General features: G+C 39.5%; 1 protein-coding gene across 1 annotated transcript in view; it reads left to right on the forward strand.

Annotated features, from left to right (window-relative positions):
* Positions 1 to 27,808, forward strand: part of LOC126204202 (sodium channel protein Nach-like) — a 182,852-nt gene that overhangs the window by 72,430 nt on the left and 82,614 nt on the right. Inside the window, exon 6 of the mRNA XM_049938602.1 lies at positions 2,702 to 2,795. Within this exon, the coding sequence (XP_049794559.1) occupies positions 2,702 to 2,795 (94 nt within the window). The remainder of the gene's footprint in view (positions 1 to 2,701; positions 2,796 to 27,808) is intronic.

A 27,808-nucleotide genomic window follows, 5' to 3' on the forward strand; every position in this document is an offset into this window, starting at 1 on the left:
GCTATTGAAGTAACAAAACACAACACATCAAAAAAATTAATGGTAATTTGTGTGTACCTATCACCGAGTGGTGATGTGGATATTTTTTTCTCAATACTAAATCAGACACTAGCTGAGGTATCTTGCTCAATAACAAGCATAATCGTCTGTGGGGATCTCAATATCAGTACAATGAAGTCAGACAATGTCAGCCATGCCTATTTAAACATTTTGCATAGTTATGGTATGACTTCACTTGCAAGCTGTCCCACTAGAGTAACCAAACGATCTTCTAAGTTGATAAAGCATGTAGCAACAGATATAGACAGGAAATGCTGCTAAGCCCCTCTTTCCTTGAGCCAGCATGTAGCACTGAAATCTACCTGGTTGACACAGAGGAAGTGGCTGGGAACTGGTCAGTTTAAATCTGGAAGGCCATTGGTGATGCTAATGCTGGTTCCAGAGCTTCTTATGTGGGTACAAAGACTTCTGGGATAGAGGCATCCCTAAGGTTGTGGCAGATTGGTAATTCAACCATTGGTGAATCCAGTCAATGTCTATGGGTGTGTCCTGCAGTTCACAGGAAGGGAGGATAAGGCAGCCATCCGTTGTGACCTGAGGGTAGGAGAACTATGATTTAGTTGTGATGGTGGTGATGACAGTGGACATCCTGATGAGGGAGCCACTGACTGGGGTGCCATAACAAGAGTTGGTTGTCGTGCGAGAGCTTTATCCCGCATATTGTAGCCATCAACACCACAAGACACCCCTGCTGTTCCAACAATGTCCCCAGATCCTCCCCACATTCGATCCAAATGTACTTCCCCACACCATGGTACCCACATGGAATGAGATGGGTGTGTCTGCTTTGAGTTGTGGGTGTGAATACATGGTATGCATAAGTATCCTGTGAGGGCCCATTTGAGGCTGGATAGAAAGGGAAAATAGTAAGATTGAAGATGTACTCTATTGTCGCACCATGACCACTGTTGTTGGTTGTTGGAGGCAGACAACCTATGGGAATAGTGATGGTTAACCATATGGACATCAAGATACGGCCACTTGAAGTTCGCATGAACTTTGTCCCATGGCTGCATTGGATCAGGCCATGGCTGACTAGCTGAGTTGGGGCTGGCTGGTGTGCTTGGCAAATGGCACACTGTCACACCATCTGTGCAATATTGTCATCCATACAAGCCAGCAGATGCAGTGGGATACCAGTTGCTTCTTCCTAGATTTCCTCCAGTGTGATTGATATAGGAGCCGAAGCATCTGATGTTGCAGGCAGGATGGCAGCACCATCTGGCACCTTTTATTGCAGTCTAACTAAATAATGAAAAATTTTGGATGTAATAACAACAAAACAAAAAGGATAGGCTGCTACTCGCCACACAGAAGAGGCACTGAGTGGTAGACAGGCAAACTGAAAAAACACTGCTACATATTATTCAGCTATCAGGCTAGTTCCTTCATCAGATGTAAATAAAAACAAAACTCACACACATTTACACAAGCACAACTCACACACAAATGACCACTGGTAGGGTAGTGGTGGGGAAAGATCCTAGGACCACCTGTGGGAGTGTGCAGGGGCACATTAGAGGCACAAAATAGTGGACTATGTGCAGCAGTGGGAGACATTGCTTCTTTAGGGGGAGATGGGAGAGCGAAAGGGGTAGGAGAGAAGTAGAGAAGGGGAAAGAACTGTGCAGGTGCACTGGTGGCCTAGAAGGCATGTTAGGGCTGGATGGATAGGCAGATGAAGGACAGGGTCTGCTTCACAGACTGTCATACGGACTGTTCCCACCAATATCAGATTTTTGTGAATTGTGCAGGTGGGAACTCTGCCTGTAACATATACTGCATTTTCTGTCCTCAACCTGCCTATGCCCTTCCCTGCTCCCACTCCAGCCCTATAAATGCCTTCCATCCTGTTAGTACACCTGCATAATCCTCTCCCCTTCTCTACTTCTCTCCCCTTCTACACTTCTCTTCTCCCCCTTTTGACCCCCCCCCCCCCCAGGACAGCCTTTTTATCCTATACCCTCCACTGGCAGTACTAGCATCTTTCCACACCTCTACCCTTCTATTGCTAAATCTCCCCACCCTATGCCTCTTTTGTACCCCCACTACCTACACCAGCAAAGATTGCTGCTCACCTCAGCCCTCTGTGCCCAGTGATAACAGTGGCCATGTGTGTGTGTGAGCTGTGACTGCGTATCGGTTTTCTTTTGTCTGCATCTGATGAAGGTCTAAGAACAATAACTGCATAATATCTAACAACATTTTACTTTGTCTCTGACTGTCACTCAACACCTCCTCTATGAGATGAGTAGTAATCCATTTTTTACAAATTGCTGTAATCTTAGAACTCTATTGATATATCATTTTTTGTAATGTCATTCAAGGAGGGTTAAGGTAAACTGTGACCAACAGAATGATAAATAAACAGTTATGACAACTTTTGTCACTAGTGTTCACATTCTGTTATTTACTGAATTAATACCATCTTAGAAAACTGTCCACAGACTCGAAGGAGCAACTCAAGAAATCATATGTGCATGTCTTACAAAGCATAGCTTACAAGTAAATATACACAGATAAGCACCCTCCATCAGTTCCCAACATATTTTGCTTCAAGCAAACAATAGTATTTCAGGATTATCTTTAAAATGACAATTTACAATGTTACTTACAGTTATTTTTGTTTTTTTTTTTTCAGCCGTCTAAGATACAATGCATCTCCTCTTAATATGATATCGGATGCTAACACAGGGCCAGGAAGATTGTATTTCGAAATTGGAGCACCAGTCATGGTAAGCATGAAGATTACATGAAAAGTAAAAATAGAAGTAGAATAAAAAAGGAATAAAAGTTATTTTTATAGTTAACAATAATGCTATTTTCTCTACTGTAATCACAAGGTGCCACAATTCACTGAAATTTAATTGCAATGCTGTTGCCCTCAAGAAATTAAATTTAAACTACCCCATTGATTCCAATGCCTCCAAGTACACTGTTCATACTGTGTTTAATTTCCTTATTGAAAGAGGAAAACTAGCTGATAATATAAATAAAAAATGTATTTGTTTTTATAGTACACATATTATGATTAAGCAAAATGTGACAAACCAGCATTTCAAAGGGGTAGAAATTATTTTCATTATGCAGTAAAGAGTGGAAAGCCGCCCAACACGGATATCTAAATCTATGAGTATTAACTATACAGTTAGAGACATTTATAAGCAGAGCCCATAAACATCAGGAACATTATAGACTGCTTTTCACTAAACAATTACAGGTGCCATAAGCCGTACGTAGGTTGTATGCTGAAAATTATAACTGAAGTTCAAAAATAAATTTTGGTATAACTGTTTTATTAGTTTTGCCTGTTGTGTCATTTTCAGGCATCTATAAAGATACAATGATTAGAATAACAGTATTACAACAGATTTGCAGTTTGTTAACATTCATATACCTACGAGCTTTGATATTATGTTATGGCATAGGAATAGGTTAAAATTATGTTCTTTGAGGCTATGCCACTCATGATCCAAATATAGCCAATGGGTGTTATCAGTGACACAAGTAGATTTGTTATTTACATTCAGGTTAAAGTCAGTCAGTGTGAGGTAGATATAACATTGAAAGATATACAGAGTGAGTCACTTAACATTACCACTAGAAACACCTCCCAAATCACAACAAACACTGAATAACCAATCCTACAAACCAAAAGTGAGGAGAGGGGCTGGTGGAACTGATTAATACAAACCTCTGAGAAATGTACGAAGTAATATTTTCAACACATACTTATGTTTTTCTAATGGAAACCTGTTATTATTTTCAGTACAACTGAAAATAGAAACAAATACTTAATCAATGCTGTTTGTTACATTGTAAAATGTTAAGTACATCCAGAGTAATTTGTAACATAAAGTTGATGCTTGAAACCTCAGATGTTCAGTTGCATGTTGTAACAGACAAGATCTGTAGAGTATGTTTACAAAGTCTACAATGTTTATGAGTTTGGCTGTCTCAGTGTCTGCATGTAACACTTGTTGAATTAGTCCTTGTACTCAGAATAACTGTAGCTCACTGTGTTACCGGTTGTCTGTGATAGTGTACTGTACACAAGTAAGAACAGAAGTATGCGCAGTAGGAACGTGAGAAGGTCACAAGTCCAACAGAGTGTACAGTGTTGGAAGAACTGTGAAAATGGTTTATTCTAACTGAAAAGGCAGAGATGATACCCATCTATGGCGAGTGTAGACAATATGCAGCTGCATCCCATAGATTATATGCAGAAAGGTACTAGGACAGAGATCATCCAACACGCCGCATATTTCAAAACATCTACAAACAATTGTATGCAACAGGTATGGTCATATCATGCAAACGGGTCTGTAACAAACCCATCACAGGGGAAGCAGGTGCAGTTGGTGTGTTAGCTGCTGTTGCCGTGAACCCACAGATGAGTTCTGTTGTGGATTGGCAAGACAGCCAACCCACTACGACAGGAAGCCGAAAGGCACGCGTTAAGCTCACGCAGGCTGGCGTGAGGTCTGGAACAGGTCAAGTAATTGAGACTAGCAAATAAAGTACGTAGCTGATGGAATACTTAACTTTAATCCATAATTGGTGAACATTGCTCTTGACGGTACATGTTTTACAGCATCAATAGTAAATGGTAATGGCACCTTGCTAGGTCGTAGCAAATGACGTAGCTGAAGGCTATGCTAACTATTGTCTCGGCAAATGAGAGCGTAATTTGTCAGTGAACCATCGCTAGCAAAGTCGGCTGTACAACTGGGGTGAGTGCTAGGGAGTGTCTCTAGACCTGCCGTGTGGCGGCGCTCAGTCTGCAATCACTGATAGTGGCGACACGCGGGTCCGACGTGTACTAACAGACCGCGGCCGATTTAAAGGCTACCACCTAGCAAGTGTGGTGTCTGGCGGTGACACCACAAGTTCACATGACATCGCTAGAGGCAGTGCAATGAGTCAAAGTAGGGCAATGCGCATACTTCATTGTCACAAATTTCACCTGTATCATGTGTTGCTGTATCAGCATTTACATGGAGATGACTTTGATAACTGAGCGAATTTCTGTCAATGGGCATTAACAGAGAATGTATTGCAGCTCTATCTGTTTACCAATGAAGCAGGTTTCAGTGCAGTGAATTTATGAAACATGCATTACTGGTCCGTGGACAATCCTCACTGTGTTCGACAGGTAGAGCGACAGCGACTGTGGAATGTAAATGTTTGGTGCAGAGTAATTGGAAACCATCTCATTGGTCCTCACTTCATTGAAGGCTTCCAAACAGCTGCAAAATACATCAACTTTCTACAAAATGATCTGCCGACATTGCTAGAAAATGTCCTGCTGGAAATGTGTAGACGTATGTGGTATCAACATGATGGTGCTCCTGCACATTCTGCTGACCCTTGACAGAATGATTGATGAATGTTTCATAGGACATGGCAGATGCATAACTTGGTCAGCCCATTCTCCTGATCTGACATCTTTAGACTTCTTTCTGTGGAGTATGTTAAAGGAGAACATGTACCATGATGGGCCTACTACCCCAGAGAATATGAAACATCATATTGAGACAGCCTGTGGCAACATTACACCAGATGAACTGCATTGTGTAAGACATTCATTACATGGTAAATTGCAAATGTGTGCAGCAAATAATGGGCACCAATTTGAACATTTATTGGCCTGAAATTTTGTGACACCCTCTTTTACATTCTGTAATTGAAAACAAAAAACAAATTTGTAAGTTTAACTACATTCTCATGTTAATGTGCATTTTCTTCTAGAAAATCAGTGCTGTACAGTATTCTTCAGAGAAAAAGACTAATAAAAATGTTTGCATGTGGACATAACTTCATGTCCCTTCTGTACCTACATTACATCACTGTTCTTTTTGTATCCCTAATCAATTTGGTTATCTCTGATACACACAATTGAACTGCTGAGGAGCTACTCAAGTGTCAACTTTATGTTACAAATTACTCTGGATGTAATCAACATTTTACAATGTAAGAAGCAGCATTGATTAAGTATTTTTTTTCTATTTTTCAGTTGTGCTAAAAATAATAACACGTTTCCATTTAAAAAGCATAAGTATGTGTTGAAAATCATACATCCATGCATTTCTCAGTGGTTTGCGTTAACCAATTACACCAGCCCCTCTCCTCACTTTTGGTCTGTGGAATAGGTTATTCAGCATTTGTTGTGCTTTGGGAGGTGTTTCCAGTGGAAATGTTAGGTAACTCACCCTGTATGTATAGCAGATAGTAACTAGTCAGCTGTACATTATCAGTCATGATTCTTCATTATGACTATCACAACAAGAACGAGGGAGAGAGAAATGACTGTAATAACAATTGGTGGGGAATGATTGAGGAGACTGGAGAGTTTCAAGTACCTAGGAAGCCTGATACAGGAAGGTGGAAAAAACTACTGAGAAATAAAGAAGCAGGGGAAAAAAGCAGAAGCATTTTGGTAGAGTGTCAGAAGCCTGATATGGAGCAAGGATGTACCCCAAATAAGTAAAAAGGTTAAATACCAGTCATACTATGTCCCGATCCTGACATATGCATCCAAAACCTGGGTTATGAACGAAAGAGAGAAAAGTAAAGTACAGGCTAGTGAGATGAAAGTCTTGAGGACAGTATTGTAGTGACAAAGATAGACAGGTTAAGAAATAAGGATCAGAGAGTTAATGAAGGTGGAACCTACAGGAGGAGATAGAGAAATCAAGGTTGAGTTGGTATGGGCATGTTAAGGGAATGGAGGAGAAGAGGATACCCAGGAGGAAACATGAGATGAAACTGAAAGGAAAGAGACCAAGAGGAAGACCGAGAGACAGATGGCTGAAAGGAGTGCAGGGATGCATCCAGAAGAGTGGAGGAGACTGGACCAATGTGAAGATGGAGAGAGGGTGGCAAGACAGAAGATGATGGAGAGGCTTATGTTCCAAACAGACCTGGCCAGAGGCTGGAAAATGTCCAAGATGATGATGATGATACTCCATTTTATGTTGTTTAATTTTGAGAGGACCATGTACTTCTTAGTGTGGTTTGCATAATTAAAATGTGTACTTGCAGTACATTAGAGTAAATGCCTAAAACAATTTCAGAATTTCTTCAATTTATTGAGTATATATTTTGGATTCTATTTGAAGATACTGTAAATCTCAGTTTCTTCAATAGCGTCCATTATAAAGAAAGCCAATGTTCTAGTTTTAGATCTGAATAAACGAGTCCATGAGCAAAATAGGATTGCAAATGAAGTTGCTAGGGCTATTGCAGAATAAATAAATCACAGGAAAGAGAGGGATAATAATAAGAGACGAAAAATCTTGATGCATGTGAATTTACCAAGAAATTAACAATAACAACAAAAGCAAACTGGTGCTTTTCATTTATTATTATAATGTTGTTCTACCAAGAACCAACGGAAGATTCTTTTAATATGATAAACAAAGCTATTGACCTGAAAGCAGATGAGAGTGGTACTGTAGTCATTAAAAATGAGGAAGATTATGTGAGTAAAGTACATGACTTTATTGCCACTAAAAATGTTATGAAACTAAGTAGGGATCCTACCATCAGGTTTAATGCTTTTATAAGGTCAAGAGTGTTTTAAAAATGTGTAATTTAATCCTGACAGAGAGGAAAGTCAAAAAGAGTGTGGTCATAAGCCCAAAATGTTCATGCTTCAGACCCATCTTGAAAGCCATAAGGCTGGATATCCCATGTGACCTATAGCAAATCATAGTGATAGCCCTGCATACAGAATCAGTGCAAAACTTATACCCTAATCAGGAAAGAATACACTTTTGAGAGAGACTATACAGTTGAAAATGCTGTTGTATAGCTACCCAGGTTAAAGATATACCAATACCTGTAGGAGGAAAATTCATATCATTCAATAAACTACATCTGTTCACTAACATGTCAATAACAGAAGCCACTGGCATTATCTAGTGTGTCCCAAAAACACTGACAATGCTTAAAATGTTGTCAGGGAGTGAGGGAAGACACACTGATCAGTTTTCATGAAGGAACCCATATCCGGAAACACATGGCTTGGGTGCTGAGGGGCATTGTAGTCTGAGATGGGTGTGTGTTTCACATGATGTCAGCAAAGCCAGCATAAGTAGCACATCATTCTGTCTGCATTACAAATGGGTTTCAAACTTTGTAAGTACCCCTGTGTCAATGCACAGCCTACGTCAGCAATGCTGAGCCTCATGCAGAAGATCCAGTATGTGTGGATGTCTTTGAAGTATTTCAATCGCTCCATCACTCCAAGCAACAAGGTCCTCCACTGATGTTACAGATGTGCCCCACACCATACTCTTCATACTACCCCACAGAAAACAGTCGAGAGGTGTCAGATCTAGTGATCATGTTGGCCGTGGAACTAATCCTCCTCTACCAATCCATCAATTGGGATATGCTATGCTGAGGTGATTCTGCACATTGATATCAAAGTGTGCTGGAGCCAGTGGTGGATACAGAAAAACCTCAAGAAGAGGGCACTACAGATATCTTGAGCTATCTTCACTTTTACCGTAATAAAAAATAATCAAGTTACATGCAAATTTTAAGATAGCTTTATTTAAACTGATTATAGACATATACAAGACAATGCCATCTTGTGATATAAAAAAGTTACAATTGTGGTTCTCTTCCTTAAATGATGAATTCTATGTGCCTATTCTCCCTGGCAAATTAGTTAATTACATTGAAATCTATAATAATGTCTCAGGGAAAAATGTAATTATAAGATTTACATTGGGATCACTAGAATGGCCACGACTTTTCTCATAGGTATGTGTTAGCTATCTATGTGCCAGACAGAAATGTATAAAATATGATGATGTGGACACGCGTGCTACATAGGAAAGAGCAACTGTGTGCCCCGTGAGTCCCCCGTATGTATCCGCCACTGGCTGGAGCTCTGTTGTGTTCCAGTGACATGTCTATCCAAACATTTAGTAGCACTACATCCAATGGAGTAGGCAAAATATCTGTAATAACTGTGAGGTAGAGCAGTCTTGTTATTCAGTTTGGCAGCAGAAATGGCCCAGTGATATGTTCACTAATTATTCCACAATATGATGTCTAAATGTAGTCTTCATAGCTGTACTAACATGTAGATAAATTTTTCCTGTTGTCCAATATACAACTAAAGCGAAAGTCACTAACAAGGGCAAAGTGTGCTTGGATGAGTATGAGGTAACAATTAAAATCCTCACTTGGCAGCTGGCATAATCAAACAAAACAGTCTGAGTTCTATCTGAGAAGGCTTTTAACTTATCCAGCCCAGTCGGCCAATAAGTTAAACCATGTGGCCACACTAGTGTCTGTGTGCAGCTGCAGCCTTCATCACTTTTTCATCTGTTACAGTACTTGCTACAAAAAATTCAGTTACCTAATGTGTACTGCACAGGAACACTTGCTGGACCAGTTGGAATGGAATGTATATGGTTTTAGTAAGATATCAAAACCACTTTTCCTGTGTCTGATCTATAAACCTCCTGTGTTTGATGTCAGTGTTGCAGCAGTTTCAAGAGTCTGTCACCCTGCATGTGGATGGATGCTGAAAGAGAGTATAAATTGTCTTGCACATTACTTGAATGGGATAAATGACTGGACTTTAAACGTTCTGTATTAACACTTTCAAATAATGCAAAATCCAGGGTGGAATAAGGGTGATATTATGAAAAGGATAGATTGCTCCTCACCATATACTGGAAATGTTAAGTCACAGACAGGCACAACAAAAAAGATTGTTAAACAAGTAAGCTTTTGACCAAAAACATTTCTTCTGCATTAGGCAAAACACACACACACTCATACATATACCACATATTCACACAAATGCAACTCTGCAGCACTTGATCACTGTCTCTGACTGCGTGACATTCCTGGTCATAAATCAACTTGTAGTGTCTTGGTGGCAGCAATCACAGCAAAACATTGGCTGTAGATAGGGGTGCATACAGCACTATCTACATCCAATAATGTGGTCGACACACACACAGTTAGTTTTACAGGTTTTACTTCCATAGACATCAGACCCTCTCTCTGAATTAGTTATGACCAGTCATGTATTAATTATGTAATTAAGCCTCATTTACCAGGTATGCACATACTGCACCTTCTAATTATACAACAACAGTCACTGTGCAGTATAACCTAGCCAACCAAGAACAGTCTCATTCAAATGAACAATCATTGTTAACTGTCCTCACTGGCCATCTTCTTATTCACAACAACATATCATTGCACCATTACCTTATTACTGTTCAGACTGACATGGGTTTCACACTTGGAATCTAGGCACTGACTGTCTCACAAATCCAAGTTAATATGTATGTGTTATTAACAGTTCTAATTCACAGTCTGGTTTCATTTTATGTTAAACACATTACTGCACAAGTACATAATGGCTGTTTTGACTGACACAGGTTTCATGCTCAAAATCTTGGAACAGACTGGCTTACAATGGCTTCAAGCCCAGTGATTATATAGCTTTTCAAAAATGGCTACTGAAGTTTCACATTGTTAACTATGTAATTTCAATCATTTACAATTAGAATTTTACATCCTAAATTAACTGAATAGTGCAGAAAAATTGGTTTTGGTCTGAACTTTATGTTACAGTACAGTTTTGACTGAAATAAACCTTCTTGATGACAAAAACTACAAAAATAGCTAAATAAACAACACCATACATAAAAGTGTTACTTATTGCAAACAAATTAAGTGCTGATGTTCCTTCCATGTTTTAGAAATCAGCTCCATGAATACTTTAAGGCTTTCTATGGGATATTTTCCTAACTTTGTTAGTAATACAGTAATTACAACTGTTTACACACCAACAGTGTGACTGGAAAGGAAATAATTACTGTTAGTTAATTGAACTGAGCTTCAGTAAAACTAGTTACTTGAAATGGTTCAAATTAATTGAGAAACTATTCTGATTAATGTAATTTAGCAAAGTGGGGCCTGGTCTTATACTCAGAATAACAGAATGACAGCCTTATCCAATGGCACATCTCTCACTAACACTACTGATAATTAAGAAAGCAAGAAAATATATCATTTTAGGAGGCAAATAATAATAAAAAATTGGGAATGGGTCCCAGCTTGCATTGCTACAGCTGCTGAGATCAGACTGCACATGATGGGAAAAGCAATCTGGGTGGTGGGGGCAAGGAGGAGGCTGGGAGGTGAAGGATAGCAGGGTAGGAGTGAGAGACAGTAAAGTGTTGCTTGTGGAAACATACAGGGACAAGGTGGAGAGAGTGTAGGGTACCTACCTGCAATTGGATGTTGAACAGCAGAGGGTGGGGTGAGCAGAAAAGAAAAGATGTGAAAAAACTGTGGATATGTATTTGGAACAGATGGCTGTGTAGTACTGGAGTGGGAACAGCGAAGAGACTAGAGTGTAAGGACAAAAACTAATGAATGTTCAGGGCAGGAGGCTTATGGGAATGTAGGATATATTTCAGGCAGAGTTCCTACCTGCACAATTCAGCAAAGCTGGTGTTGGTAGGGAGGATCCAGATGGCACAGGCTCTGAAGCAGTCATTGAAATGAAGAATGTCGTGTTGGGCGGCATGCTCAGCAACTGGATGATCCAGCTGTTTCTTAGCCACTGTTAGTTTGTGGCCATTCATGTGGATAGACAGCATGTTGGTGGTCATGCCCATGTAGAATGGAGCACAGTGATTGCAGCTTAGCTTGCAGATCACATGACTAGTTTCACAGGTAGCCCTGCCTGTGATGGAATAGGTGATGCTTGTGACCAGACTGGAGTAGGTGGTGGGAGGATGTATGGGATAGATATTGCATCTAAGTCTATAAGAGGGATATGAGCCATGAGGCAAGCAAGTGGTTGGGAGGGGAGGGGGTGCAGGGATGGGTGAAGATATTGTGTAGGATCGATGGGTGGCAGAATATATGACAATGTTCTACCCACTATTCTCCCCACACCTCCTGCAGTAGTATTCTGCCACTCACTGGGCCTACACAATATCCTCTTCCATTGCTACACAATCCCTGCTCCCAACCACTTGCCTCATGGCTCATATCCCTGTAATAGACCCAGATGCAAGACCTGTCCCATACATCCTCCTATCACCACCTACTCCAGTCTGGTCACAAGCATCGCATATCCCATCAAAGGCAGGGCTACATGTGAAACCAGTCATGTGATCTGCAAGCTAAGCTGTAACCACTGTGTTGCATTCTAGGTGGGCATGATGACCAACAAGCTGTCTTTCTGCATGAACGGCCACTGATTAACAGTGGCCAGGAAAAAGCTGCACCTTTCAGTTGCTGAGCATGCTACCCAACATGACATTCTTCATTTCAGTGACTTCTTCACAGCCTGAGCCATGTGGATCCTTCCCACCAACACCAGCTTTTCTAAATTTTGCAGGTGGGAACTCGCCCTGCAATATGGCCTCCGACTCAACCTTTGTTAGTCATTGTTCTTCACCCACCCATCCCCTTCCCTTCTCTCCTCTTCGGCTCCCCCACTCTCTGTTCAACCTCCCGATTGCATCTGCTCCTTACCCCTACCACCCAGACTGCTTCTCCCATCGTGTGCAGTTGCTCACAGTCTGGACTTGGCAGCCAAAGACAGTGGTCCTGCATTTGCATGAATGTGTGTGTCTGTGTTTTGTCTAATTCAGAAGAAGGCTTTTTGGCCAAAAGCTTACTTGTTTAGCAGTCTTTTTATTGTGCCTGTCTGTGACTCTCAGCTTTCCACTGTATGGTGAGTAGCAATCTGTATTAACACTTTCTCTTGCAAAAACACTGTGCCTCAATATACAATATGGATTGACACATCTTTTTCATAGCTTGGAAAATGCCAAGACAAGAAGGTATTTCAGCACTAATTTTTCTTTTCATGGCATTCATTGCAGCCATAGCCTTTTCTTTTTATCTTTGTCTTCTAAACATCTTCAAAACACGACCTCAAGGAACAAGTGGCCCCACACAGTTGGAGATGCTCACTTGCTGTCCTGCCTTGTAGAAGTTATGGGTTCAAGACATTCTCCCATCTGCACATATTTATATTTCCCACAGTGGGATTTTTTGACACTTACTAAGGAACATCACAGAAGCCAGGGAGTGGGGCATGTCATTTCCTAAAAATGTTATGTCATACTTCATAGAACTAGCAGCACTTGCTCATTGGCAGGGCAGACAAAAGGGATTCTACTTTATATCCTCTTTTATGAATCAGTAGAGGCCACAAAGCCCCATCATTTTTGGACTGGCATGTGGCAGTCTCCATGTATCAGCTCTTTCAAGTGATAGGACAACGAGAGCTGTTTGACATGCCAGATCACTGATGGTATTCTCTAAAGAAAATATTTCATTCTGATTGTTGTGTCTGCTAGTTTTAGCACTTTCTGAATATGTAGACACTAAAAGCGTAATTTCAGTATAAGACAAATATACACTGTCCATGTAAAAAGTTCTGAGACTGATTTTATTCCTGGGGTATAGTGATGTCAGAGTAATAACTACCAAGGCACCTCAGCAGCTTGAATTACCAACTGTAAACAACAGTTTATAGGGGTACCTGTGGTCTTGGGGTAGAGTCTTTGATAAGTAATTGAAATGTCTTTGGCCCTGGCTTCAAAACCCACCACAGCTTAAATTTTGATTAATAATCAGCATCAGCATAAGAAGTCACCCTTGTTCTACCAACAGCCTTGTCAAAGAGGGCAGAAGAGTGGACAGATGTTCACGGCATTCTCTTGCCCTTGGGGTGCAAAACTGCCCCTAAAGATGGAAGAATCAGTGATGATCAACATCATGAGGATGCAATAGGTAATGGAAACCACTGCATTAAAGACACATAATGTGTATCTACAGGACATGTGGCCTGTACTTGAAAAAGTGTCATGATGATCTGTCCATTGACAAAAGATTCTGGAATAGTTCCCCATTCAGATCTCTGGGAGGGGACTGCCAAGGGGAAGGTGGGGAGGCGATCATGAGAAAAAGATACAATAACCAACGAAAGGATAACATTCTATGAGTCGAGGCATGGAATGTCAGAATCTTGAATGTGGTAGGGAAGCTAGAAAACCTAAAAAGGGAAATGCAAAGACTCAATCGAGATGTAGTATGCGTCAGTGAAGTGAAATGGAAAGAAGAAAAGGACTTTTGGTCAGGTGAGTATAGGGTAACATCAACAGCAGCAGAAAATGGTATAACGAGAATAGGATTTGTTATGAATAGGAAGGTAGGGCAGAGAGTGTGTTACTGTGAACAGTTCAGTGATAGGGTTGCACCAGTGACAATAGTTCAGGTATACATGCCAAAATCGCAAGCTGAAAATGAGGAGATAGGGAAAGTATACGAGGATATTTAAAGGGTAACACGGTACATAAAGGGAGATGAAAATCTAATAGCCATGGGGGACAGGAGTGCAGTTGTAGGAGAAGGAGCAGAAGAAAAGATTACAGGAGAGTATGGGCTTGGGACATATGAGAGATGAGAAAGACCAATTGAGTTCTGTAATAAATTTCATTTAGTAGTAGTGAATACTCTGTTCAAAAATCACAAGAGGAGGAAATATACGTGGAAAACGCCAGGTGATATGGAGAGATTTCAGTTAGATTACATCAGGATCAGACAGAGATTCCAAAATCAGATGTTGGATTGTAAAGCATACCCAGGAGCAGATGAAGACTCAGATCACAATGTAGTAGTGATGAAGAGTAGGCTGACTTTTAAGAGATTAGTCAGGCAGAATCAATATGCAAAAAAGTGGGATACAGAAGTACTAATGAATGACAATATACACTTGAAGTTCTCTAAGGCTGTAGGTACAGCAGTTAAGATCACCCCAGTAGGCAGTACAGTTGAAGAGGAATGGACATCTCTAAATGGGCAATCACAGAAGTTAGAAAGGAAAACGCAGGTACATAGAAGGTAACTGCGAAGAAGCCATGGGTAACAGAAGAAATAATTCAGTTGATGGATGAAAGAAGGAAGTACAAAAACGTTCAGGGAAATTCAGTCACTGAGGAATGAAATAAATAGGAAGTTCAGGGAATCTAAGAAGAAATGGCGACATGAAAAATGTGAAAAAATTGAAAAAGAAATGATTGCCGGAAGGACTGACTCAGCATACAGGAAAGCCAAAACAACCTTTGGTGAACTTATAAGCAAGAATGGTAACATTAAGAGTCCAACGGGAATTTCACTGTTAAATTCAGAGGAGAGTGCAGATATGTTAAAAGTGTACATTGAAGGCCTTTATGAAGGGGAAGATTTGTCTAATGTGATAGAAGCAGAAACAGGAATCAATTTAGAAGAGATAGGGGATCCAGTATTAGAATCAGAATTTAAGAGAGTTTTGGAGGACTTAAGATCAAATAAGGCAGAATTCCTAAAACCATTCGGGGAAGTGGCAATAAAAAGACTATTCATGATGGTGTGTAGAATGTATGAGTCTGGTGACATACCATCTGATTTTCAGAAAAATATCACCCACACATTTCCGGAGACTGCAAGAGCTGACAAGTGTGAGAATTATCACACAATCATCTTAACAGCTCATGCATCCAAGTTGCTTACGAGAATAATGTACAGAAGAATGGAAAATAAAATTGAAAGTGTGTTAGATGACAATCAGTTTGGCTTGAGGGAAGGTAAAGGCACTAGAGAAGCAATTCTGATGTGATTGATAATGGGAGCACGACTTAAGAAGAATCAAGACATGTTCATAGGATGTGTCGACCTGAAAAAAGTGTTTGACAATGTAAAATGGTGCAAGATGTTAAAATTCTGAGAAAAACAGAGGTAAGCAGTAGGAAGAGATGGGTAACATACAATATGTGCAAGAGCCAAGAGGGAATAATAAGAGTGGATTACCAAAAACAAAGTGCTCTAATTAAAAAGGGTGTAAGACAAGGATGTTGTCTTTCACTCCTATTGTTCAAGTTGTTCCTCAAAGAAGCGATGATGGAAATAAAATAAAGATTCTGGAGTGGAATCAAAATTCAAGGTGAAAAGGATATCTATTATACAATTTGCTGATGGCATTGCTATCCTAATTGAAAGTGAAGAAGATTTACAGGATCTGCTAAATGGAATGAATGGTCTAATGGGTACAGAATATGGATTGAGAGTAAATTGAAGAAAGACTAAAGTAATGAGAAGTAGCCGAAATGAGAACTGTGAGAAACTTAACATCAGGATTGATGGTCATGAAGTAGATGAGGTTAAGGAATTCTGCTACCTAGGCAACAAAATAACTAATTAAGGACAGAGCAAGGAGGATATCACAACCAGACTAGCACTGGCAAAAAGAGAAGTCTACCAGTATCAAACATAGGCCTTGATATAAGGAATAAATTTCTGACAATGTATGTTTGAAGCACAGCATTGTATGGTAGTGAAACATGGACTGTAGGGTAACGAGAACAGAAGAGAATCAAAGCATTTGAGATGTGGTGCTACAGATGAATGTTGAAAATTGGGTAGACTGATAAGGTAAGCAATGAGGAGATTCTGCACAAAATTGGAGAGGAAAGGAATATATGGAAAACACTGACAAGGAGAAGGGACAGAATGATAGGACATCTGTTAAGACATCAGGAAGTAACTTCCATAGTACTAGATGGGGCTGTAGAGGGCAAAAATTGTAGAGGAAGACAGAGATTGGAATACATCCAGATGTGCACACATTGACTCCTGAGAAAAATGAGACACAAGGACATTTGCCGTGACTTGAGTGAAATACGAAACATGGACAATTCACTCCTATAAAAAAATCAATATGGGTGATGAGACTTGGTGTTATCAATATAAACCTACCACAAAATGATAAAATGCAGAAATTTATATGAAGGACCAACACTTTGATGACATAGTCAACATTCAAACCAATGACACATCAGCTGAACGATATCTTGAACATTGACTTTTCTGACTGTTTGACATGGTTGTATGAACGTTCTGTGCACTGTGTTCATGTGGCATGAGACTATCTGGAGCACTTGAAGTATTAAAACATCATCTTCACCTTTCTCTATTCTTATTTATGCAGTCACAAAACTTTCTGGAGTGATAGGGTAAGCTAGCTGCCATGCAACTGATGACAATTTCCTTTATAGATACATTATTAATACCATGCCCTATCAGGCATCATGTATCAAAGCAGAAATAGGCATTCAAGTAGTACTCAAAGAAAAATAAACTTTGAGTGCAGGTTACAGCAATTAATAGTTTTCTGATAGCACATCTAGAGAGTGCGCACAGTTGCAAAACAATTTTTCTAATTTCTGTCATGAGAGCAGAAAACTTAAAAAACTATCAGCTTGTTTATAATTCACATGCATTGATCTCCACAACTGTAAGTGTTGACAAATAATTGTGATCTTTAGAGTGACACAATATTGATCTTTAATTAGCATTTTATTGACATATTTAACAATAATCACACAATATTGTATTACAACCTAACACTAAAACATACAGTGATTTGAAATGACACTAAAAAAACTGAGGTGCAGTAAAAAGATGGTGTACCTATTAACTCTATCCATTTCACATAACACTGATCAACAAACACAGTCACTGATGCCTCAAGTGCTGCCCTTATAATGTTTCCATTTTTGTTCCCCTATATATTGCTCACAGTGGTTTTCCATCAAAAAGAAAAACACTTCACCAATTTTAATAATACTGAAGGATAGCAAATACTATGAAAAAATTATTGCAGTTCGTATTCTTGTTTGATAACCTTGCAAATCAGGATAGTAAGAAGAAAAGAAACAGACAACTGCATGGCAAACGATTTTCTCAAAGACACATGTTCATGAATGTGTTTTCTTTATTCCTTTTGTTTCAGTAATAACACAAAAACTAAATTTCATATGTAAGTAATGTTCAGAGTGTTTATCTGATGTGATATCTACCTTTAGCATGATCTAATCTGAAACGACTTCACCTCAGTTGGTAGCAGGCCACATTATGTTTGAATGGACAGTGGAGCCCAGCAGCCACCACTTTGCCTTGCCAGAGATGAAGAATGTCTACTGGCACATGATAAAATATTTCACTGAGATGAGAACTGAACATGAGACCTTCAGAATACCAACCTGCCCAACCACCCTAATTTGCAAATCCAGACTTTCATTTCTACCTGTGAATCCCAACTAAAATCGTTATTTGTGTATAATTTTGCCGCCATAGCCAATATAATTATTGTTCATAGAGGTTGTAACATGTCACCTGATTATAAAAACAAATATGAAGTTTAAGCTATATTAACCTGATAACATCAGATTTATATACCACCTGAAGTATTTTTTCCAACGCATGTATTCAACACCTCAAAACAAATATCTCCAAAATCCTTTAAAATTTATTCTGTAATAATATTGTTAGGATGTATATTCTTTGTACTTTGTGATAATGTTTCTCTTTTGCTATATGATCCTTGCATCTAATAGTTTCCCAGTGCCATGTCTGTTTACAAAATCTGACAGTATATATGTGCTACACTCCTGGAAATTGAAATAAGAACACCGTGAATTCATTGTCCCAGGAAGGGGAAACTTTATTGACACATTCCTGGGGTCAGATACATCACATGATCACACTGACAGAACCACAGGCACATAGACACAGGCAACAGAGCATGCACAATGTCGGCACTAGTACAGTGTATATCCACCTTTCGCAGCAATGCAGGCTGCTATTCTCCCATGGAGACGATCGTAGAGGTGCTGGATGTAGTCCTGTGGAACGGCTTGCCATGCCATTTCCACCTGGCGCCTCAGTTGGACCAGCGTTCGTGCTGGACGTGCAGACCGCGTGAGACGACGCTTCATCCAGTCCCAAACATGCTCAATGGGGGACAGATCCGGAGATCTTGCTGGCCAGGGTAGTTGACTTACACCTTCTAGAGCACGTTGGGTGGCACGGGATACATGCGGACGTGCATTGTCCTGTTGGAACAGCAAGTTCCCTTGCCGGTCTAGGAATGGTAGAACGATGGGTTCGATGACGGTTTGGATGTACCGTGCACTATTTAGTGTCCCCTCGACGATCACCAGTGGTGTACGGCCAGTGTAGGAGATCGCTCCCCACACCATGATGCCGGGTGTTGGCCCTGTGTGCCTCGGTCGTATGCAGTCCTGATTGTGGCGCTCACCTGCACAGCGCCAAACACGCATACGACCATCATTGGCACCAAGGCAGAAGCGACTCTCATCGCTGAAGACGACACGTCTCCATTCGTCCCTCCATTCACGCCTGTCGCGACACCATTGGAGGCGGGCTGCACGATGTTGTGGCGTGAGCGGAAGACGGCCTAACGGTGTGCGGGACCGTAGCCCAGCTTCATGGAGACGGTTGCGAATGGTCCTCGCCGATACCCCAGGAGCAACAGTGTCCCTAATTTGCTGGGAAGTGGCGGTGCGGTCCCCTACGGCACTGCGTAGGATCCTACGGTCTTGGCGTGCATCCGTGCGTCACTGCGGTCCGGTCCCAGGTCGACGGGCACGTGCACCTTCCGCCGACCACTGGCGACAACATCGATGTACTGTGGAGACCTCATGCCCCACGTGTTGAGCAATTCGGCGGTACGTCCACCCGGCCTCCCGCATGCCCACTATACGCCCTCGCTCAAAGTCCGTCAACTGCACATACGGTTCACGTCCACGCTGTCGCGGCATGCTACCAGTGTTAAAGACTGCGATGGAGCTCCGTATGCCACGGCAAACTGGCTGACACTGACGGCGGCGGTGCACAAATGCTGCACAGCTAGCGCCATTCGACGGCCAACACCGCGGTTCCTGGTGTGTCCGCTGTGCCGTGCGTGTGATCATTGCTTGTACAGCCCTCTCGCAGTGTCCGGAGCAAGTATGGTGGGTCTGACACACCGGTGTCAATGTGTTCTTTTTTCCATTTCCAGGAGTGTATGTTACAACAGTGAAAGGAACCTGTGACCACTGGAGGTACTCTGTTTTACTTGTTTTATTTTTACTGTCAGATACACATTTAGTTGGTTTTTTTTCTGGAGTAGTGTTTTCTTTCTCCCACTAGACAGTGCCTCAAGTTCCTTCAAAAAAATCTTAACACAACACACACACACACGTCACACTAACAAATGTAAATCCACCTGATGTGGGAGGTTTAAACCTTTGAAATGTGTCATGGACATAAATAAACAGTGACTGGTAATAGTAAACCTGTTGTTTCATTTAACTTGATAGCTTGCTAAATTAATGTTTTAGTTACTACATATTCAACAAGTGTTAAAAGTAGTGGATAAAACAATTAGAAAGAAATATTTACTTTAGAGAATACCACCAGCAATCTGCCATGAGAAATAGCTGTTGCCTGATGGAGCTGATGAGTGGACACTGCCACATGCCGATCCAAAAATTGTGCTGCTTTGTGGCATCTAGTGATTCATAGTGAAAGGCATAAAGCAGAATCCCTCTCATTTGTCCCACCAGTGCATAAGTGCTGTTAGTACTGCTCAAGCAAGTGTGCCACTGCAGCACATATTAGCTAACAGCCTTCTTTGTGGCAAGTATTAACATGGATTAAAAACTGGGGCCAGGCTGGTGTGCCCACATGCTTAACTTGAGGTCCATTGGGCTGGATAAGCAAAGCCATCTCAGATAGCACCCAGGCTGTTTGGTTTGATTATGGTAGCCTGCTTACCTCATACTCATCCAAACACACTTTGGGCTGGTTAGCGGCTTTCATTTTAGTTAGACATTTGACTACAGAACAGCAGGAGAAATTTATCCATATCTTAGTACAACTATGTGATTACCTTTAGACATAATATGATTCTCATTTAGAGGTAAAATTATGTTAATACCAACAAAAAAATTACTTACAGTTTTCATTACAGCCTTCTCTGAAATTATCATTATCACAACCTTGCAGACTGACTGAATGTCTTACCTCTTTGATCTGATGTGTTCAAGGTGCCAGAATCTTGAAGTATTAGTGCTTGTTGATAGTTTATTTCCCATCATCTAATTCACATAATTTCATGTAATGTGAGTGTCATTTCATTATAGGGGGTCACAAATATCTGACTAATATGTCCAAACTATGACATCTCAGGTCTCATTGTTGTCTCCATTCACAGAAACATGACAGGGATGTAGAAAAGCATATATCACTGGAAAGAGCTTAAAATGCTTTGAGGAAATAAAAAATTGCAAATCAGGTTAGTAAACCCATTTATGAATTCTACATTATGTCATCCTAATAAATGCACATAACAAAGATGGCTGTGATGATCACAGATGACTATTTTCCTTCCACATTTTATGATAGAAGAAAATGGACCTTTTTGGTAAACAGTATGTTGGTAGCCCTGTGCCCCCTTGCTTGTTATACTGTGTGATGGACAGTGAAGCTTTGGAATTTAGCATAAGGAATCAATGAGGGCTTTTCAGAATTGTGTCCCTCACTGTACATGGTCCACTCAAGACTACTCTACATAAAATGGAGTATCATGATTGATAATGTACATCTGACTAGTTACGCCTTCTCGTGCGTCTTATGTTATTATCTTTGCCCCACGCTGACTGGCTTCAACCTACATGTAAGTAATAAATCACTCATATCACTGACAACAGCCACTGACTATATTCCATCAGGAGTGTCACAGCTCTCCACAGCTCTGTGCCATAATATAACATGAAATCTTGTAAGTATATGAATATTAACAAACTGCAAATTTATTATAAAACTGTTATTCACACATTATGTTTTTCGTAATATATTGTATTATGCCTTTGTAGTGGCTTGAAAAATGGCACAAAACCAAAAATCGGAATAGCACAATAAAACAGTTATAGCTAAAAATTAACATGATAACACTTAAAATACAGACATTTTTATATTTCACACATAATGACTTTCAGTTGTTTCATAATTTTCAGATAAGGAGTAAGTTCAACAATTAGTGATGTGAGAGAATGCTTCTACCACTATAAAATAGGAAATCTCAAGCTCAGGCTCACAAAATGTTCAGTATTTATGGTAATTATGTGGAAAAGTAATCAAAATATTCTTTTAACATATATCTATTACTACAAATAAACAAGGTGTAGGGAAAGACAAGAATTCCTTGAGATGATAGTTCATGTAAAAAGTGTCTTTATTCTCGGGGGTTTAAGACATTTTGTTCGGGTTTTGCTTTCCTGCCTGCCTATTCAGTTTGCTTTGAACATGGGTAAAAGGTAAAGTTTATGGTAGTGGTTACACTGTATGAGTAATTGTTAAAATTCTTTTTTAAGTTTTCACTAATGTCAGATATAGAGTCAAGGTGTATGATTACAACTTCTGGTGTATTAGACCTCCTCCTCCTGCTGCTACTGGGAATATGTGGGTGCATTCTGACAATGTCAGTCTCCTGATCAAAACATACAATACTGTATTGTAAATAACAAAGTAACGTTATAGAAAATTGACATAATTAGCTAAAAAGTTAACAAAAGCTTCCACGCAAAAATTCTCTGGCTTCCAGAGGGACAACCATAAGAGATGTTTCACACAATGTTGGTGGAGAAGTAAAATTGTTATAATTTGTCTATTTGAACAACTTTCCAAGGAAACTCTGTGGAATTAATAATAAGAAATTCCGTAGGGGCTTCTTCAAACCTATTCAGTATTTACAGTTATTTATCAGTACACATAAAATCAGTACACCAAGATGGCGCCGATAGGAAAGTGTAGTGACACTTCTCCCTCGCTAAAAAAAAGGCAAAAAAATGAACAGTTCTTCGTGTAGAGAACGTAAAAAGCGTGTGATGAAGGGTATTCTGCGTATCAAATGCAACTTCTGGTTACACGAAAAGTGCACGAAAGTAAATCTAAAGATCGTCAGCGATGATTTTCCGTGGACATGTCACTGTTCTTTACATGACGAAACGGCCGATCTTGTAAGTGCACTTGATACAAAAAACGAAATTATAAAGTTACTACGAAGTGACATTGAGGCATTAAAAACCGAACTTTCGACCATCAAGAAAGAAAACGATACATTAATACAAGAAAAGAAGTCCTGTGTGTGTGTAAAAGCCATCAAACGAAAAAGCAAGAAGATCGCGAAAATACGAGTGACCGATCGTACTTTAAAAACATTTCAAGTGTTCCCGTTGATGTCTCGGTAAACTCAGTAAGCCAAAAACCGGAAGATAAATATAAATGGAAGGTAGTGACATACAGCAAAAGGAAAACAAGGCGACAGATACGCAACAAAAGGAAAATGACTTGCGATTCGCTGCTGAAGAATATCGATGTCCCCAGTTGCAAGATCGACGTACGCATCAACTCGGTAAACATTTTAAAAATATGGTAAATGCAAGATAAGATAGTACAGAACCAGATTCTGAAACCAGACATAACTATAACGGAGTGTTTATACATATTGGAACGAATTCGTTAAGGAGCAGCAGTGAGGAAGAAATGCCAAGCGAAACAAGAAACATGATTCGTCCTGCAAGAAATATGTATGCAGGATCTCGTCTGTTACTTAGCGGAATCATAAACAGAAGGTCGGTGAGTGAAAAATATATCGCCAAAATAAACTGTGCTCTTAAAGAACAATGTGATCGTCTTGCATTTAAATAGACTGGGGTCTGTAACGTTCAGCAGAATGTTTGCAGATGTCTGCAAAATCATTAGATGCAAGGGAAACTAATATGGCCTGAAGGGGGTGAAAAATCATACACTCTAGCTGGAAAAGAAAAATATAAGCACCATACAAAAAAAGACGATACTAAAGAATTTGCCTCAGAATACAGCTCACAACATGTAAACCAACAAAAGAAAAATTACATAAAAGTACTTCATCAAAATATTCAATACTTTGGTAACAAAAAATTAGAAGCAGAAGTACTCCTGAGTGAAGTAAGACCAGACATATTATGCATAAGTGAACATGGACTAACTGAAAGTAAAATACATAATGTTGCAATAAAGGACTACAAACTAGCTAGTTACTTCTGCAGATCTAAATATAAGGGTGGTGGCGTTTGTATGTATATTAAAACAGGTACTCTATCAAAGAATGTAAACAGTGAAGCTGCTACATTTCCCACAGCTAGAGAAAAAGACTTTGAAGTTACTGGTATAGTGGCAGAGGATTTTAGTGTGTTTTGTGTGTACAGGTCACCATGTGGCAATATTAGCATCTTTCTAAAAAAAATTACTAGCTTATTGAGAATGAATATGAAGAGAAATCTTATTATATGTGGAGACTTCAACATTGACATGGGAAAAGACACAAAATTAAGACAAGGATTTTGAAGAATTGTTAATACAGCATAACATGAAAGTGACAATAACTGCACCAACAAGATTGACTTCACAAAGTGAGACAGTTACTGACAACATAATTACTAATATGTGTAACTATGAGTCACATGTAGTTCAGACAGAAATATCTGATCATCATGGACAACTAATCAGCTTTTGCAGAAGTAATGACACAGTATCAGAACCAAAACAAACAACCAAAGAAATTAGGATCATCAGTGAACAAAATATCAACATCTTCAGAACAATGTTAAGTAAGGAAACCTGGAATGAATCCCTACAGGCCCAGAGTGTAAATGAAAAATATGATGCATTTATTTCAACAATTAAGTACCATTTTAATGTAGCATTTCCCAAATTAAAGAGACAAGAACGGCAGCAAGATCAAACACAGTGGATTACCAGTGAAATACTAGAACAGCGAAGGAAGCTTCATGATGTGAGACGGATGGGCGAAGCTGAAAACTATAAAATGTTAAAAAAGAAGTATAGAAAAACAATAAGAGAAGCCAAAGCAAGAGCAATTCACACCACTATAGCGAACTCAAAAAACAAGGCAAAGGCAGCTTGGAATGCAATCAATGCTGAAAGAAAGGAAAAAGATGGGTCAAACAAAGAAGAAGGTGACATCTTGGGTTGTCGGGTGTTCTGCCGGATATCAGCGTCGTACTTGCACTATTTTGGTCGCAGCGGACGGAAAACGGAGCAGCAACGCTCCAGCAGGTCGCAGGGAATGGGCGCGGACCACAGAGGAAGCGCCTGCAGCCGTTGGTGGAGGGGGAAGGCTATAGGCATAAATACTGGACCAGGTCCACTCGAGGAGCAGTCTCAGGTCGCACCTGATGAAGGTTACGAGCTACGTGACCGAAATATCGTGCAAGTACGACGCTGATATCCGGCAGAACACCCGACAACCCAAGATGTCATTAGATCGCTGGGAAAGCCTGAAGAGTTACAAAGAAGAAGGTATTAGGTCAATTAAAATAGACAACACAGTGGTCACAGTTGTTGTTGTTGTGGTCTTCAGTCCTGAGACTGGTTTGATGCAGCTCTCCATGCTACTCACAGATGGTATGGAAATAGCAAACATACTGAATAATAACTATATCAGTGTAGTAGAAAACTTGAAATTGGAAAGAAATAGTCAAAAACAGAAGGGTATTAAGGTACCAAAAAGATGATGCAGTACTATGTTCTTAAGACCAGTCACGGAAGATGAATTGCGGAAAACTATACAGAAATTGAAGTCCAAGAAATCAGCTGGTGATCATGAAATATCAAATCATGTAATAAAGCTGGTATGTGAGGAGATAATAACACCACTGCTGAACATAGCAAACTGTTCTTTCAGAGATGCAGTTTTTCCAGAAAAACTGAAGATAACGAAGGTAGTGCCAGTGTACAAGAAAGGGTGTAAGGATGATCCCAACAACAACAGACCAGTTTCTCTGATATCATGTTTCTCAAAAATCCTAGAAATGCTTATGTATACCAGATTAGTTAACTATTTGGACAAAAATAACATTCTCATACCCTCACAACATGGCTTCAGAAAGGGTAAATCTACAGAATCAGCAATTGTCAGTCTAACAGAATACATTTTACAGTCCTTAGATGAGAAAAAGGTTGTCTCTGCAATGTTTCTGGATCTTTCAAAGGCATTTGACACCATTGATCATGAAATGCTGATACAAAAATTAAGCAACTATGGCATTCGGGGGCAACCAGGTGAATGGATAAAATCATACTTGTGCAACTGCAAGCAGTATGTATCATTAGGAAACTCGTACCAATCAGAAACCAAATCCATCAAATATGGAGTGCCGCAGGGTTCGGTAATGGGGCCATTATTATTTAATGTATTTGTTAATGATGTACGTGTTGAGGAGGAAGAAAAGAAAATATTGTATGCTGATGACATGACAATACTAAATAGAGACCAAAATATGGAACAGCTTGAGAGAAGAGCATACATATCTGCAAATGTCACAGCTCAGTGGCTGTTGGAAAATGAACTGATTATAAATCTAAAAAAGACTATGTATGCAGTGTTTAAAAACAAGGAAAAGGCTGTAGACATGGATTTAGAGGTTGATGGAACAAGGCTGGAAGAAGTAGAATCTGCTAGAATCTTAGGTATTCTTGTGGATAATGAACTGAAATGGAAAAAACATATTAATAATGTCTGTAAGAAACTGAGCTCTGTCATATTCTTAATGATGCAGCTATCACAGTATGCAGACAAGAACCTTCTGTGTACAGTATATCATGACTTTTCGAACCATACTTACAGTATGGAGTGACTGTGTGGGGAAACTCAAACAAACAAGAGACAAAACAAGTGTTCACATTACAAAAAACAGCAATTAGGACCATTTTAAGAAGAAAGACCTCTGAAACATGCAGAAACTGTTTCAAGAATCTAGGTATCATAACTTTTTCATCGTTGTATATATACAAAACAATAATGTACATCACAAAAGGTAGTGAGGACTGGATTACAAATGCTAGTGTACACACCCACAATACAAGAAGGAAGAATGAAGTATGGAGCATACCCCACCGACTGGCAATGCTAGAAAAAGGACGCCAGTACTCTGGTATCAGACTACTAAGAAGTCTGCCCAAAAACCTGCAAGATAGTGTACTTCACAATGACTTTCCAAAGAAACTTAAAGACTATCTCTTTGAAAAAGAGTTTTACAGTGTTGCAGAATACTTATGCCATTAAATTTGTATATATTGATACTCATTATCAGTGATGTAAAAATGGAAGCTAAAGGTGTAGAAAAATAAGTGATTAAGAATGTTAATACTTTGACATGTCCTATATTACAGGTACATTTACTGTACACGATGTAATCTTACAGGATCAAATAAAATTCAATTCAATATTGATGATGCACATAGCAAGCAATTGAAACATTTATCAAACTCTGACATTCACAACATTAAGGCAAGAAACAAAACAATTTTCATAAAACCTCCTTCCAGAACGCAACTTTAAGTAGCAAAATAAAAGTTTTAACAAGCTATCTTCAATACAAAACACAGCCAAAAAGAATTTGAGGTCAATCCTCAGTTAATATCAAATCTATAAACAGAATGAACTTTCAGTGAATTACTGTTTGTACATGAAATTCATCTGTGAAGTAAATGCAACCAAATAAACTTAATAGGTGGCTGCAGATTTAGACATGCACAAAAATAATTTTAGTTTCAAAGCTTTCAGAAGGTGGGGTTCTTTCATCCAGGAAAAAAGAAATGAATGCATTCATAATCATAATGTGAAAAACTACCTTGGATATAAAGTAGTTTTATTTGGTAGCAGTTTCATTTTGAACCCTATTTTCCTACACATGCTGTAAGAAATGTTTGTTAATTTCACATAGCCTAACCATCACACGCAAACAAAACTGTAGCAGTTTTTAAGCAGAAGCTTGTGGTAATTTTCAAAGAG

This window comes from Schistocerca nitens, chromosome 9 (genome assembly GCF_023898315.1).
Source record: "Schistocerca nitens isolate TAMUIC-IGC-003100 chromosome 9, iqSchNite1.1, whole genome shotgun sequence".
In the NCBI taxonomy this organism is placed as follows: Eukaryota; Metazoa; Arthropoda; class Insecta; order Orthoptera; family Acrididae; genus Schistocerca; species Schistocerca nitens.